A 17,584-nucleotide genomic window follows, 5' to 3' on the forward strand; every position below is an offset into this window, starting at 1 on the left:
GGAATTAAGGGATTTCACCATCTACGGTCGGTAATATCATCGAAAGGTTCCGAAAATCTGGGGAAATCACTGCAAGTAAGTGATGATATTATGGACCTTCGATCCCTCAGGCGGTACTGCATTAAAAAGCGACATCAGTGTGTGAAGAATGTGTTCCTGAGCCCAAGTGGGCTCAGGAACACTTCAGAAAACCACAAAGAGGAAAAGAAGCCAGCATCGGTGATAGTATGGGGGTGTATTAGTGCCCAAGGCATGGGTAACTTAAACATTTGTGAAAGCACCATTAATGCTGACAGGTTTTAGAGCAACATAGTTTGCCATTCAAGCAATGTTATCCCTGCATATTTCAGAAAGACAATGCCGAGCCACTTGTTACAACAGCGTGGCTTCATGGTAAAAGAGTGCAGGTACTAGACTGGCCTGCCTGTAGTCCAGACCTGTCCTCTATTTAAAATGTACGGCGCAATATGAAGCCTAAAATACCACAACAGAGACCCCTGACTGTTGAACAACTTAAGCTGTACATCAAGCATGAATGAGAAATAATTATACTTCAAAAATTGGTCTCAGTTCCCAAACGTTTACTGAGTGTTTTTAAAAGGAAAGGCCATGTTGCAATTCGGAATTAATGATTACTTGCAACAAAAAATAAATACGTTTCTCAATTTAAACATTAAATATCTTGTATTTGCAGTCTATTCATAGGAATATAGGTTGAAAGGGATTTGCAAATCATTGTATTCTGTTTTTATTTATGAATTACACAACGTGCCAACTTCACTGGTTTTGGATTTTGTAGATACATTTTGTAGGTAGATTAGCTAAGTATGTATATAGGTCAGTAAGTAGGGAGAGAGAGAGGTAAATGGCGAATTAAATAAGTAGGTTATTAGTAGGTATGGCGGTTAGGTATGTAGATTAGGTAGGTAAGCAAGTATGCCAATGAGTAGGTAAGAAGGAAGTAGGTAGGTAACTGGGTGGGGAGGTTCGGTACTTAAAATAGGTAAGTCGTAGGTAAGGAATATGTAGCTTTGTATGTAAGTAGGTTAGTGGGGAAGTTAGGTGCATAGATTAAGTAGGTAGGTAAGTAAGTAGGTCAGTAGGCCAGTAGGAAGGTTAGGTATTTAGATTGGTATGTAAGTAAGTAAGGAGGTAGGTACTCTAGGTCGAGTTAGTAGGTAGGAAGGTAGGTACTCTAGGTAGGATAAATAAGTAGTTCAGTGAGTAGAGAGGCAGGGAAGTAGGTCACTAGGTGGGAAGGTTAGGCATATAGATTAGGCAGGTCAGTAAGTAGGTCAGTGAATAGAGAGGTAGGTAAGAAGGCAGATGTGAGTGTACCCTTCATTCCAGGAGGGCAGATACATGTGAAGGAGTTGGGGCCGTCCAAACATCGCCCCAGCCTGCAGGGGTTGGGCTTACAGTCGTCAATGTCCACCTCGCACCTTTGACCTTTGAACCCGTCGGGGCAAGCGCACACGTACTGGCCACTGCCGGCGGGGAGGTTGACGTTTGTCATGCAGGAGGCGCCGTTCGCACATTCGCAGGGCCGCACCGACACCTGTGATAAAAGTTCAGGGTCATTTCCTATGACGGATACCCAGCCTTGAGAGGTCAGTACTAGAGATGCGCAGATAGGCAATTATATCATCCGCAATCGCATCACTAAAGTAGTCATCCACCCGCCATCCACCCGAACCAACATTTGATCATAACCGCAACTGCCTGCCACCCGCCCGTTGTTGTATATCAGGGGTCGGCAACCTTTACCACTCAAAGAGCTATTTTGAGCCGTTTCACAGAGTAAAGAAGACAATAGGAGCCGCAACCATTCTCGCAAATATTTGCTGGTGCTATGAAGCCATTGCCTTTGACGCCTTCTACAACATGTACAAACTGCTTGCCAGTCCAGCAACATGTTGTATGCAGCTTCCGCAGATACACGTACAAGATTGAAAGGCATACTGGGTGATACAGAGTACACTGATGGTTGTGATATAAACAACTTTAACACTCTTACTAATATGCGCCACACTGTGAAGCCACACCAAACAAGAATGACAAACACATTTCGGGAGAACATCCTCACAGTAACACAACATAAACCCAACACAACAAATACCCAGAACCCTTTGCATTCATGACTCTTCCTGACTATATTTTACACCCCCGCGCCCCCGACCCCGCCCATCTTACCGACGCACGGGGAAGGTTTGGTGCTAGCGAGGTGTATAATATAGTCAGGAAGAGTCGTGGGTGCAAAGGATTCTGTGGGTATTTGTTGTGTTGCGTTTATGTTGTGTTACTGTGAGGATGTTCTCCAGATATGTGTTTGTCATTCTTGTTTGGTGTGGCTTCACAGTGTGGTGTATATTAGTAATAGTGTTAAAGTTGTTTATATCACAACCATCAGTGTACTCTGTATCACCCAGTATGCCTTGCAGTCGTGTGCATTTGCCTGCGGAAGCCGCATACAACATGTTGCTGGACTGCCAAGCAGTTGGTACAAGCTGTAGAAGGCGTCAAAGGCAGTGGCTTCATAGCACGCCCTTATTCTTGTTCTCTGGGTGACCGCCAGCAGATATTCATGAGAATGTTTGCAGCTCCTATTGTCTTCTTTACTTAGTAACACAGGTCAAAATGGCTCTTTGAGTGCTTAAGGTTGCCGATCACTGAACTAAGTATATTAAATATTTCCGAATGGTTCAACCGCCACCCGCCCGAATCTATTTAAAATCAATTTTTTCGTCATGTCACCCGCCCGACCCGCTGTTTATCCACGGACTCCGCGGATGAAACGGCAAACCGCGCATCTCTAGTCAGTACAGTATTTTCATGCTGCTGTTTGAAGCAGATTTCTTGTGTGTTCGTGGCACCTTCTAGTGGACAGAAACAGTAAAGACGTACCTGCACGGAGGCCAATGTCTCCGCATTGCAGTCGTCCATCACAGTAAAGTTGAACGTGTACGTGTCACCCGGCTGAGCCCTGACCTTCCAGATGATCAGGCCAGCAGGAGACAATGTCGCGTCCTCTGGAGCCGATTTCAAAGTGAATACCACCGCCGAGCCCTCGGGGTCCCGAGCCTGCAACTGGTAGATGAAGACCTCCCCCTGGAAGGACCACAGGCGAGGAGGCAACGACTCCAACACGGGGCACTCATTTTCTGTGGTTAAAAATGTTGCCTTGAGCCATTTGTGTCCATCTAACAACGTGAAAGCACAAGTGCTTACGAGCCGCCATTGTCCAAGTGTGTTGGGAGGAGGCAGGGCGACACGTCAGGCAAGGACTTCCGGGATGCGACTCATCCTCGCTGTAACAGAAGCCGTCGATGTTGCATGTTTTCTCCTACGAAGAAAAGACAGCGACAACTCTTTGTATTTGTTCCAACATAACCTCACATTTTGTTTATTGTCCTCACCCGCAGGCTACAGAGGACCTCAGGGTGGAGGACGCAGACCTGACAGTTTCCGTCAAACAGAGTCAGTATTTTAGCGTTGCTGTAGCTGTAGCCGTCGTTGGACACCTGTTAGGTAGAGACATAATGCTGCCTCTAAGTACACACTAAAGTCCTTGGATAACACAATACTTGAAAGTACAGCAGCATGTGTGGACCATGAACTCAGCAGGACTCATGTATTGGAGTTTGTACTAACTTTGATTTGCCAGCGGGCCAATGGTCCGTTTGTTGATATCATCACGTCCACGCCTGCTGGAGCTTGGTTGACCTCCGGGGGGAGCTGGCACGCCATAGCCGTCCCATCCACAAAGGTGGCGGGGACGAACTGAGGCTCGTCCAGAAGCCGCTCGCTTCCCACCAACTTGTAATAAATGACAGGAAGAAAGGACGGAATTCGACTTCCGAACAGTAAAGACGGCGGTGTCTTCATTCAAACACTTCAAAGACTACCTTTTCTTTTACAAACTCACACTTGAGCTTGTGGGACTCCTTAAAACCTTGACCGTAGACGTGGACCGTGGAGCAGTCGCCCTGTCGGACGTCACAAAGACCCCCCGACTCCAACTCTGTGATCTCCGGGATCTGGTCTTCAGTGAGTTGAAAGAAATATATCAAAAATACAGTAGAAAGTGTTTGCCCTATTTTTTACACTACATTGTGACAGAAACATGTCTATTTACATACTTTAATTGTTTCCAAACGGTGTCTGTAACACGGCAGTAAAATGGCTGATCAAACAAAACAGAAGTCATCGTCATTGACCAACTACACTGCAAAAACTGAACCCTCAAATAAGGGTGATATTTGCTTGTTTTCTGTCTGAAAAGATAATTCTTCTCAGTAAGCAGATTTTATGTTAGAGTGTTTTATTTGTTTTAAGGGTGTTGGTCCTAATTGGGTGTGAGTTTTCCTTGCCCTTATGTGAGCCTACCGAGGATGTCGTAGTGGTTTGTGTTGTGGTTTGTGCAGCCCTTTGAGACACTAGTGATTTAGGGCTATATAAGTAAACATTGATTGATTGATTGATTGATTGAATTTATCTCAGTAAGATATTGCAGCTTGTTGGTGAGATTGTATGACCTATATTGAGTAAAACATGCTTGAAACTAGAATATCAACTGATCCGAAGCTGTGTCGTTAACACTCACAAGTATAAAAAAAATGTTTTTAAGTAATATTTCTTACTTCAAGCATGAAAAAAAAATCTTTATGCCGACCGCATATCATTATGTCAGCATTTACTTAATTTAAGAGTATTTTTCAACATATTGAGCAAAAAAGGTCTCTTTTTTTCTACCAAGAAAAGTGCAGTTGTTATTAGTGAGAATATACTTATTTTAAGGTATTTTTGTGTTCATTGCGGTTAGCTAACTAGGGACTGAATGTCCCTTTGGGACAGAGGACCCTATTGTATTTCTAAGGTTTTATTATTTTACTTGTTTTGGAAAGTCTTGACAAGCCAAATGTTCTTGTTCAATTGGCAGATAATTTTGCTTAGTTCAAATAAAATACCCCTTATAAAAATGTTTTGGGGTGTTTTTGAACACTGACTTTTTGCAGTCTAGCTGTGGAAGCTAGCTCTCCAATCAGCTAAACAGACTCAATAATGGTGACGTTTTGGTGAATTTACTGATCAATTTGTGAAACAAACAAGACAAAAAGAATGCCATCGTAAGTTAATAATATCAACACAGACACTCGTAAACGTAAACATATTAGCTAAAGCTAACTGCGCTAGCTTCATTACATTATGATAGCGCGTACAAAAATATGCACGAAAACACTCCTACAGACATCACACATGGGACATTTTACTGTGTATGAATTGTTTTGGGGCTTCACGGTGGAAGAGGGGTTAGTGCGTCTGCCTCACAATACGAAGGTCCTGCAGTCCTGGGTTCAATCCCAGGCTAGGGATCTTTCTGTGTGGCGTTTGCATGTTCTCCCCGTGAATGCGTGGGTTCCCTCCGGGTACTCCGGCTTCCTCCCACCTCCAAAGACATGCACCTGGGGATAGGTTGATTGGCAACACTAAATTGGCCCTAGTGTGTGAATGTGAGTGTGAATGTTGTCTGTCTATCTGTGTTGGCCCTGCAATGAGGTCGCGACTTGTCCAGGGTGTACCCCGCCTTCCGCCCGATTGTAGCTGAGATAGGCGCCAGCGCCCCCCATGACCCCAAAAGGGAATAAGTGGTAGGAAATGGATGGATGGATGGATTGAATTGTTTTGGTTATATTGTAAAACTTACAAACGTTGCTCGAAGTGATAAATTAACAATCTTTTCGAGCAGAAACACTATGAAGAGTTTTACTTTCAGTTCAAGGCACTAAAACAGGAAGAACATATTCAACCCGCAACACCAGCAGTGAGCAAACTCGTCCACAAGATGGCGCCATAGCACAAACAATGACACACCTTTTTAGAGTTTCAGATTGAGTCTGATGAAAATTATTAAACACAAAACACTACGGCCCTAAGCGAATAAAAATCTATAAATTAGCCACACCGTTTTATAAGTCGCAGTATTCAGCGCGTAGGAAAAAAGTAGCCGCTTATAGTCGGGCTTTACGGTAATCAGACTGGACTTACCCGACAACACGCTGCAGTCGTAGGACCCGAACCCAGGGAAGCAGATGCAGCCCCACTCAGAGCACTGTCCGTTACCGTTGCACAGACTGGGACACTTGAGGATGGCCACCATGTCCTGGTGGTCTGACGTCCTCGTGCCCTCCTCTGCCAGCCGCCTCTCGCACTCGTTCTCCAGCAGCGGTAACGTCGCGTTGAGCCACGAGAGCTCGTCTTTCCGCTGGATGTCGCTGACGCACATGTCCACCGCAGCGGTAACCATGAAGTTGTGGAGGAGACGTCCGCAGTTCTGAGCGACGCTGGAGTTGACCACGGCGTCCCGGCACTCAGCCCGGGCCTGACGCTCGGTCAGCCCGGAGGGCGTCGGCCACGCCGGGGCTAGGTCTATATGAGACGTCGCTTCGTGGTCTTCTGGGAAGAAGTAAGCAAAGCTCTCCAGGTCAGACTGGCGGAGGCTTTGGTGGGAGGAGTTGGGGACGTACTGCTGGGTCTGTCTCTTGTTCCGGGCGGCGGCACTTCCATGCTGCTCGTTGGGGGTGAGGAGGCCAGGATGCAGCACTTGTCCACCATCTTCCTCCCCGGTGAGCAACTCCAACGAGCTGATGTACTCGGCTGTGACGTCAAGCGAGGGGATGACGCCGGAGAGCTGCACATTGCCGTGGCGAGAGCAGGTGACTGGGGGACGGCGACTTCCCTGGCTAGTTTCCGTTTGACAGTTGCAGAACTTAAGCGGGCTAAGCATGCTGGGAGATGACGTAGGCTTGGAGTCGAACATGCTACTTCCTGGGCGGAGCCTGTTTGGGGTGGAAAAAGATTGTAACCCACCACTATCCATGGGAGGGCCGTTACATAGGGCGGTATAGCTCGGTTGGTAGAGTGGCCGTGTCAACATCTTGAGGGTTGCAGGATCGATCCCCGCTTTCGCCATCTTAGTCACTGCTGTTGTGTCCTTGAGCAAGACACTTTACCCACGTGCTCCCAGTGCCACCCACACTGGTTTAAAGGCCTACTGAAATGAGATTTTCTAATTTAAACGGGGATAGCCGGTCCATTCTATGTGTCATATTTGATCATTTCGCGATATTGCCATATTTTTGCTGAAAGGATTTAGTAGAGAACATCCACGATAAAGTTTGCAACTTTCGGTGCCAAGAGAAATGCCATGCCTCTACCGGAAGTCGCAGACTATGACGTCATATGTTTGGGGGCTCCCCACATATTCACATTGTTTTTAACGGGAGCCTCCAACAAAAAGTGTATTCGGACCGAGAAAACGACAATTTCCCCATTAATTTGAGCGAGGATGAAAGATTTGTGTTTGAGGATATTGATATCGACAAACTAGAGGAAAAAAAAATTATTAAAAAAATAAGTAAAAAAAAAAAAAATGTGATTGCATTGGGACGGATTCCGATGTTTTTAGAGACATTTACTAGGATAATTGTGGGAAATCCCTTATCTTTCTACTGTGTTGCTAGTGTTTTAGTAAACTAAATAGTACCTCGTAGTCGGAGGTGTACGTCCACAGGTGTCTTGACGCCAATGTCTCAGGGGAGTCGACGGCAGCTTTATGGACGGCACAAGCTCACCTTTTCTCCGGTAAGAAGCGACTTTTTAACCCCAATTTTCTCACCGAAACCTGTTGGTTGACATTCCGTCGTGATTCGTGTTCGCTTGACCGCGCTCTGATCCATAGTAACGTTTCACCTCCAGGAATTTTAAACAAGGAATCACCGTGTGTTTGTGTGGCTAAAGGCTAAAGCTTCCCAACTCCATCTTTCCACTGTGACTTCTCCAATATTAATTGAACAAATTGCAAAAGATTCAGCAACACAGATCTCCAAAATACTGTATAATTATGCCGTTAAAGCAGACGACATTTAGCTGTATGTGTGTGCAGCGCTCATACTTCCTAAAAACCCGTGACGTCTTGCGTACACGTCATCATTACACAACGTTTTCAGGACGAAACTCCCGTGAAATTTAAAATTGTAGTTTAGTAAACTAAAAAGGGCCGTATTGGCATGTGTTGCAATGTTAATATGTCATCAGTGATATATAAACTATCAGACTGCGTGGTGGGTAGTAGTGGGTTTCAGTAGGCCTTTAATCTCATAACTTTTTATCTCATAATTTTGACTTTATCTCATAACTATGACATTTTATCTCATCATTTTGACTTCTTATTTCATAACTATGACTTCCTATCTAATAATCATGACGCTTTATCTCATATTCTTGACTTCCTTTCTCATAAATAAGACTTTTTTCCTCATATTTTTGACTTCTTATCTCATATTTTTTTACTTTTTATCTCATAATTATGACTTTTTATCTCATAATTTCAAGTTTTATTCTATATTTAAACATGCTACTTTCTGAGGGGAACCTGTTAGTGTGGAAGAAGACTCTGACCCACTATCGATGGGAAGGAGTATCGAAGAGTGGCACAGTTTAGCCCTCTCCATATTAAAGCATTGCAGTCAAATTGGTACCTTTCAGGACCATAAGGCTTGGTGGAAATGAGAGCTACCAGAACCCCTTTCAAAGAAACTAACCTCCAGTCAGAGATGAACGCCTGCAGATCCTCCAATGTGCTCCCCGCCAATGAGTGGAAGTCGTTGTCCGGATCTCCATCGTAAGTCCCACACAGGCCTGTGGTGTGTCCGCGGTCTGAACCAGGGGCTCTCAAAGTCAGACTCATACCCCAGTCGGCCACATCAGCACGTACAAATGCTCCTGATGAAAAGGTCAACTGTCCCAACAAAAAATTATGAGAATAGGTCAGCACCAGAAAACAGGAGTTGAAATGCTTCACTTCAGTCCACTAGAGGGCCCTGTCACAATCTTGGGGTATTTATGCTTTTAAAGGCCTACTGAAACCCACTACTAGCGACCACGCATTCTGATAGTTTATATATCAATGATGAAATATTAACATTGCAACACATGCCAATACGGCCTTTTTAGTTCACTAATTTGCAATTTTAAATTTTACGCGAGGTATCCTGTTGAAAACGTCGCGGCATGATGACGCTTATGTTGACGCGTGCTCGAGACGTTATTGGTTTGAGCGGACATTTCAGCCCAGCACCACACACGGCTAAAAGTTGTCTCTTTTCATTGCATAATTACACAGTATTTGGGACAGCTGTGGTGCTGAATCTTTTGCAATTTGTTCAATTAATAATGGAGACTATAAAGAAGAATGCTGTTGGTGGAAAGCGGTGGATTGCAGCTGCCTTTAGCAACCGAAACACAGCCGGTGTTTCTTTGTTTGTTGTGATGCCTTAACACAGAGCGGTCAAGCGAACATGTTTCTCTACGACAAACAGCAAGTTTTTGGATGGGAAAATTGTGGTATTAAGTCGGCTCTTACCGGAGACTTGAGTGGATTATGCGACCTCATTCTGACACTGACGTTCACCGCAGCCATTCGACTTTCAGGTATGACTTTATAATGTCACTAAAACACTATTAACACAATAAGAAGATAAGGGATTTTCCAGAATTATCCTAGTAAATGTGTCTAATTACATCTGAAACGCTCCCACTGCCGCCGCCTGGAGCCGTCGCCTTTTCTTTTTTTTTTTTCCTTTTTTTTTTGTGCTTCACTCTAGCTTTCCTCATCCACATATATTTCAACCTCATTCAAATAAATGGGGAAATTGGCGCTTTCTCGTTCCGAATAGCTCTTGCTGCTGGTGGCTATGATTATAAACAATGTGAAGATGTGAGGAGCCCAACAACCAGTGACGTCACGCGCACATCGTCTGCTACTTCCGGTAAAGGCAAGGCTTTTTTTATTAGCAACCAAAAGTTGCGAACTTTATCGTCGATGTTCTCTACTAAATCCTTTCAGCAAAAATATGGCAATATCGGGAAATGATCAAGTATGACACATAAAATAGACCTGCTATCCCCGTCTAATATAAGAAAATCTAATTTCAGTAGGCCATAAAGGCCTACTGAAAACCCACTACTACCCACCACGCAGTCTGATAGTTTATATATCAATGATGAAATATTGGTACTTTTTAGTTTACTAAATTGCAATTTTAATTTTCCCGCCAAGTGTCCTGTTGAAAATGTCACGGAATGCTGACGTGTACGCGTGACGTCACGGACTGTTAGGAAATATTAGCGCTGGACACACACACAGCTAAAAGTCATCTGCTTTAACCGCATATTTACAAAGTATTTTGGACATCTGTGTTGCTGAATCTTTTGCAATTTGTTCAATTAATATTGGAGAAGTTAAAGTACAAAGATGGAGTTGGGAAGCTTTAGCCTTTAGCCACACAAACACACGGTGATTCCTTGTTTAAAATTCCCGGAGGAGAAACTTTACTATGGATCAGAGTGGTCAAGCGAAAATAGATCCCGACCACTTGTCAACCAGCAGTTTTCGGTGAGAAAATTGTGGTAAAAAGTCGCCACTTACCGGAGATCAGCTGAGCTTGTGCCGTCCGTACAGCTGCCGTCGACTTCCATCAGACACTGGCCTCAAAACACCCGTGGACACACCCTTCCGACTATCAGGTACTATTAAACTCACTAAAACACTAGCAACACAATAGAAAGATAAGGGATTTCCAAGAATTATCCTAGTAAATGTGTCTAAAAACATATGAATCCGTCCCAATGCAATCGCGTTTTTTTTTTTCTAGCCCGTCGCTATCAATATCCTCAAACACAAATCTTTCACCTTCGCTCAAATTAATGGGGAAATTGTCGTTTTCTCGGTCCGAATAGCTCTTTTTGTTGGAGGCTCCCATTAAAAACAATGTGAGGATGTGAGGAGCCATCAACGGGTGACGTAATCGTCTGCGACTTCCGGTTAAGGCAGGGCTTTTCTGTTAGCGACCAAAAGTTGCGAACTTTATCGTGGATGTTCTCAAGTATGACACATAGAATGGACCTGCTATCCCCGTTTAGGTAAGAAAATCTCATTTCAGTAGGCCTTTAACTGGACAAACAAAAACCATTCATGTATGAAAAAGATGACTCTGGTTCCTAATGACTACTCCAAATGTATTTTCTTCACTCACCGTGACTTTGCGTCCTTGGTAGGACTCGCTGACGCGTACGCCGCTCTTGCTCAGGTCTCCGTTCTTCACTGAAAGGCGGGGCTTGGTTTCCCCCATTTCGCCATCGCACATATCGAAGGCGATGATGTCGCTCCCGTCCTTCGCAACCAAACCGCACGCGCACGACGTCGGAGCCACGCCGCTGCCGCACTCCCAATGCCGGACATGGACCTCAAAGGGCCAGCGGGAGCTCCTGTAGAGCACGAAGGTGCCGATTTGGTAGTTCTCATAGCGCCTGTGGATGGAGACAGCATCAAAATTTGTCTTTGGATAAACACCTTGTCTGCTTTACAGTGGGAGTGCCCCGAGCCGGTATCGATATTGTTCCGATATTAGCAAAAAAAAAAAAAAAACCTGGACAACCAGTTAACATCTAAATGACCTCCAATAAGCACAAATGGTTGGTCTTTTCTTGTATTTTAGTCAAGTCATTCACAAAAGGTAAACATTGCAGGCTATCGGCTACTGGGAGCTAACAGCTAGACAACAGCTAAGCACATAAGCGAGACATCGATAGTAAGTGTCCTTCATTGAACAATATTGCAGTCTAAAAGAGCACATTTGTAATCGTAAGCTATCGACTAATAGGAGCGAGCAGCTAAAAAACTGCTGAGCACGAAATAGCACACAACGAGACACACGTAATACAGTGGGGCAAAAAAGTATTCAGTCAGCCACCGATTGTGCAAGTTCTCCCACTTAAAATGATGACAGAGGTCTGTAATTTTCATCATAGGTGCACTTCAACTGTGAGAGACAGAATGTGAAAAAAAAATCCAGGAATTCACATTGTAGGAATTTTGAAGAATTTATTTGTAAATGATGGTGGAAAATAAGTATTTGGTCAACCAATCAAAGCTCTCACTGATGGAAGGAGGTTTTGGCTCAAAATCTCACGATACATGGCCCCATTCATTCTTTCTTCAACATGGATAAATCGTCCTGTCCCCTTAGCTGAAAAACAGCCCCAAAAAATGATGTTTCCATCCCCATGCTTACCAGTAGGTTTGGTGTTCTTGGGATGCAACTCAGTATTCTTCTTCCTCCAAACACGACGAGTTGAGTTTATACCAAAAATCTGATCACATGACATTCTCCCAATCCTCTGCTGTATCAACCATGTATCCATTTTGGTATAAACTCAACTCGTCCTGTTTGGAGGAAGAAGAATACTGAGTTGCATCCCAAGAACACCATACCTACTGTGAAGCATGGGGTTGGAAACATCATGCGTTGGTGCTGTTTTTCTGCTAAGGGGACAGGACGATTGATCCGTGTTAAGGAAAGAATGAATGGGGCCATGTATCCTGAGATTTTGAGCCAAAATCTCCTTCCATCAATGAGAGCTTTGAATGGTTGACCAAATACTTATTTTCCACCATTATTTACAAATAAATTCTTTAAAATTCCTTCAAAGTGAATTCCTGGATTTTTTTTTCACATTCTGTCTCTCACAGTTGAAGTGTACCTATGATGAAAATTACAGACCTCTGTCATTTTAAGTGGGAGAACTTGCACAATCGGTGGCTGACTAAATACTTTTTTGGCCCACTGTAAGTGTCTTTCATTGAACAATAATGCAGTCTAAAACAGCACATTTGTCACTATAAACAAGTAACGGTAGGCTATCGCCTATTAGGAGCTAGCAGCTACACAACAGCTAAGCGCACAATAGCACACAAGCGAGATATAGCCAGTAAGTGTCAATTGAACAATATAGCAGTCTAAAACAGCACATTTGTCACTATAAACAAGTAACGGGAGGCTATTGACTACTAGGAGCTGGCAGCTACGCAACTGCTACGCACACAATAGCACACACGCGAGACATAATGTAGTAAGTGTCCATTGAACAATATTGCAGTCTAAAACAGCACATCTGTCAATATAAACAAGTAACGGTAGGCTATCGACTACTAGGAGCTGGCAGCTACACAACTGCTAAGCACACAATAAAACACAAGCGATACATACATAGTAAGTGTCTTTTCATTGAACAATAATGCAGTCTAAAACAGCACATCTGTCAATATAAACAAGTAATAGCAGGCTATAGACTACTAGGTGCTAGCAGCTACACAACTGCTAAGCACACAATAGCACACAAAATAGACATACGTAATAAGTCTCCTTAACTGAACAAGATTGCAGTCTGAAACACCAAGTTTGTAAATATAAACAAGTATACAATAATTATATTTCACAAGTTTCCCCAAGCTCGCCAGTATACTTGTGGTGTGGCTAAGGGCATGGTCTATGTGATGTCATCGTACAATTTGCATAATTGGCGACGATGCAAATGTTTTCTTTAAAAAGGCTAAAAAATGTGCGTATATTTAAAAACTAATCTGTGTTATTAGTAATAACACAGATTTGTTTTTATTTTATATCGTTTTGCTCAAATTTTTTATTGTTGCTTATCGAACAATGTAACAGTCTATGGTCTACAAAGTGGTCCACATTTCAAATTGTATTTGGAAACTGTGGACGTGGTGTCCTCCGGAACAAAGAGGAAAATAACCATCCAGATTGTTATAGGCGCAAAGTTCAAAAGCCAGCATCTGTGATGGTATGGGGGTGTATTAGTGCCCAAGACATGGGTAACTTACACATCTGTGAAGGCACCATTAATGCTGAATGGTCCATACAGATTTTGGAGCAACATATGTTGTCATCCAAGCAACGTTATCATGGACGCCCCTGCTTATTTCAGCAAAACAATGCCAAGCCACTTGTTACAACAGTGGGACTTCGTAGTAAAAGGGTGCGGGTACTTTCCTGGCCCGCCTGCAGTCCAGACATGTCTCCCATCGAAAATGTGTGGCGCATTATGAAGCGTAAAATACAACAACAAGACCCCGGACTGTTGAACAACTTAAGCTGTACGTCAAGCAAGAATGGCAAAGAATTCCACTTTCAAAGCTTCAACAATTAATTTCCTCAGTTCCCAAACGTTTATTGAGTGTTGTTAAAAGAAAATGTGACGTAACACAGTGGTGAACATGCCCTTTCCCAACTACTTTGGCACCTGTTGCAGCCATGAAATTCAAAGTTAATTATTATTTGCAAAAAAATAGAAAAGTTTATGAGTTTGAACATCAAATATCTTGTCTTTGTAGCATATTCAATTGAATATGGGTTGAAAATGATTTTGCAAATCATTATATTCCGTTTATATTTACATCTAACACAATTTCCCAACTCATATGGAAACGGGGTTTGTACATATATACATATTAGAGGTGTAACGGTACGTGTATTTGTATTGAACCGATTCAGTACGGGGGTTTTGGTTCGGTTCGAAGGTGTACCGAAAGACACGGACATATTAAGTAGCGCACGATTTGTAAACAATGCACACCGAGGCACGAGTGGTGCAACGGATCAACAATGATCCGTGATCCGTTCGGATCAATATCTTCGGTTCGGCACACACGTGATCCGCGATCTGATTTATGAAAAAAAAAAAAAATTGTTCGCACAGCGTGGTAATGGCGAGCGGAGTAACGGAGGAACTTGAACGCCCCGTGCCATTTAATCGGTGTGTTTATAGGTGCAGACTCCATTGTGCAAAACGAGGGGTTTAAACACATGCTGAAAGTGCTTCAGCCACATTACGACATCCCGTCGCGCACCAACTTCAACGTTAAGATTGTGCCAGATTTTTATGAGCAAGAGAAGAAAAAAGTTGTGGACGAACTATCCCGAGCGTCGTCTGTTGCGCTCACGACAGAAGGGTGGAGGTCCAGGGGAACTATGTGACAATAAGTGCAAGGGTGGAGGTCCAGGGGAACTATGTGACCATAAGTGCAAGGGTGGAGGTCCAGGGGAACTATGTGACCATAAGTGCAAGGGTGGAGGTCCAGGGGAACTATGTGACCATAAGCGCTCATTTCATCACAGCAGAGTGGGAGATGAGAAGACACGCCCCCTCCACCAGAGTCACCTTGCGCAGGTACTGACACAAGCAGTGGAGGAAAGGAGAAATCCCATTTTATGGGGCACTGTTTTTCATTAATTATGTTAAAAAGAAGATATTATGCCTTGTGCACTTGAACTAGATTTTATATATTTTAATTTAATAATTTAAAAGTGTTACAAAACAAAGTGTCAAAACTTCTGTTTGTCTCGTCTTTTTTTTTTTTTTTTTTTGCTGATCCGAAAAAAATGATCCAATCGGTGAGTTTTTTGATCCGTTGCACCCCTACGAGGCACCATGAATTGATTTACGTGGACCCCGACTCAAAACAGGTTGAAATGCTTATTGGGGTGTTACCATTTAGTGGTCAATTGTACGCAATATGTACTGTACTGTGCAATCTACTAATAAAAGTTTCAATCAATCAAAAAAAACAACAACACACGGCATGCTAGCAACGACTGGGCTATGATAGACTGATTATACCTCCTCTTTTCACCGGACATGTCTTCTTTTGCGGGGCTGTCAGGGTGGAGTTTCTTTAATGCCTCAAATGTCCGGCATTTAAAGTTAGGGTTGCGTATATTTTCAATGTACGTTCAAGGTTAAGAAGGGGTTCAAAACAAGACAATTTGTGCACACAGCAGCATTCGTGATGGAGGGACAGAGACAGACAGCGCGAGAAAGTGATGATAAACATGCATGTGTCGCCAGGCTCTGATTTAATTTTTTAATATCTATAGCAGGGGTCTCAAAAGTGTGCCCCGGAGGCCATTTGCGGCACACACCTAATGTTTTAAAGGCCCATGGCACATTCTAAAAATACTATTAAAATAAACAAAAACATAAACAAAAGTGAAATAAAAAATCTTAAAGGCTAAATGTAATTTAGAAAAAGTTGCAACGTTGTCTAATTTCAAACTGTCATTGCTCAAAACATAATATTGAATCAAAATCAATGTTATTATGAATTATTGACCTATCCAAGTTTCCGATTACTTCACATCAAAATATTTTTGGTGGAAGATTAAGAAAATGTGTTAAATAAATAATGTATATTTAGTTTTTTTCTTACTGTACCAAAAATGAACTGAACCGTGACCTCTGAACCGAGGTACGTACGTACCAAACCGAAATTTTTATGTACCGTTACACCCCTAATAAATACACATGTACACATTAATATACATACATATATACACATTTATACACATATACACGTATATATATACAAATACATACATACACATACATATATATATATATATACATACATTTATATACATATATACACATTTATACACATATACACACATATATATATTTATACAAATACATACATACACATACATATATATATACATACATTTCTATACATATTTACACATATATACACACATAAAGATATACACACACATATACGCACACTCACACATATATATATATATATAAACACACAAACATATATATATAAATACTCAGTAACAAACATGTTTGCATCAATCAACTTCCTGTGTCATAAGCTTAACTTAATGAATTATTGTGGCCATTAGGTGTCCCCAAAAACCACTACCTCTCCTTTTAAAAGTAAAGACAGCATAAGTTCGTTCTAGGCGGTTAATAAAAAATGGTTAGTGTTTTTCATACTTACCATAGTTCTGGGTTCGACAAATTTCACTTGATCAAACTTTTTCTAACCTTCCGCACCACAAATACACAAAAGTATGTATGATTCCTGCTGATATCAATTTAGATTAATATTGGTATTGGCCAATACTCAAGTCTCCAATATTGGTATCGTATCGGAACACCCCTACTATATAGTAGCACACAAGTTGTGTGTTTGAATGACAAAGTACATCTTTGTATACGATGCTTTACAGCATGCTTCTATTCTTCTGGATGACAACATGACTGAAGTACCTGCCATCAAATGTGATCATATGAGGATCAGTGAAGACGTAACAGTAAGCTGAAGGGACATCCTGTACTTTTATCTAGAAAAGACAGAAATAAATCTAACATTAAAATATGACACTGGAGTGCCTCTTTAACACGTGACATCACTTACCAGGACAGGTTGTGGCACGTAACCATTCCACACAAAGTTACGTGTGACAATCGGCTTGACAGAGATCTGAGATGTCCTCTCATCATCTTTGACGAAGTCGGTTATGGCGGAGAATCGGACGACGGCCTGGCCGCAAACGCCGTCCATGCAGGGGCTGCTGGGTAAATCCAGCGTGCAGGAGGACAGGGACACATCTGCTCCGAGCAGAGCCTCGTCTGCAACACAATACATTGACACCAACCATGACATAACATGACTTTATAAGCTGGGAATGTGCCAGTCGATTGGCTACCTATCTTTATCAGCCGATTTTTGTAAAAAAGTACTCGATTGGCATTGACGATTACTGCATTCTTATGCTGATCTTAAACACTGATCCTCTTTGGCTGACACTTTGTTTATTTTTAATCTTCTTCTTTATAATTGAATCACTTGTTTATTTTTCAACAAGTTTTTAGTTAT

General features: G+C 42.5%; 1 protein-coding gene across 4 annotated transcripts in view; it reads right to left on the reverse strand.

The window, feature by feature from the left end:
- Nucleotides 1-17,584, reverse strand: part of vwde (von Willebrand factor D and EGF domains) — a 77,707-nt gene that overhangs the window by 41,102 nt on the left and 19,021 nt on the right. For all 4 annotated transcript variants that reach the window (XM_061915500.1, XM_061915502.1, XM_061915503.1 and 1 more), the window contains exons 8-18: nucleotides 17,123-17,337; nucleotides 16,975-17,048; nucleotides 11,094-11,367; nucleotides 8,601-8,797; nucleotides 6,046-6,836; nucleotides 3,906-4,042; nucleotides 3,652-3,816; nucleotides 3,417-3,521; nucleotides 3,229-3,343; nucleotides 2,905-3,161; nucleotides 1,339-1,558 (exon numbers count right to left, since the gene is read on the reverse strand). In XM_061915500.1, coding sequence (XP_061771484.1) covers nucleotides 1,339-1,558; nucleotides 2,905-3,161; nucleotides 3,229-3,343; nucleotides 3,417-3,521; nucleotides 3,652-3,816; nucleotides 3,906-4,042; nucleotides 6,046-6,836; nucleotides 8,601-8,797; nucleotides 11,094-11,367; nucleotides 16,975-17,048; nucleotides 17,123-17,337 — 2,550 coding nt within the window. The remainder of the gene's footprint in view (nucleotides 1-1,338; nucleotides 1,559-2,904; nucleotides 3,162-3,228; nucleotides 3,344-3,416; nucleotides 3,522-3,651; nucleotides 3,817-3,905; nucleotides 4,043-6,045; nucleotides 6,837-8,600; nucleotides 8,798-11,093; nucleotides 11,368-16,974; nucleotides 17,049-17,122; nucleotides 17,338-17,584) is intronic.

The sequence above is a fragment of the Nerophis ophidion genome, linkage group LG11, assembly GCF_033978795.1.
Source record: "Nerophis ophidion isolate RoL-2023_Sa linkage group LG11, RoL_Noph_v1.0, whole genome shotgun sequence".
Classification (NCBI taxonomy): Eukaryota; Metazoa; Chordata; class Actinopteri; order Syngnathiformes; family Syngnathidae; genus Nerophis; species Nerophis ophidion.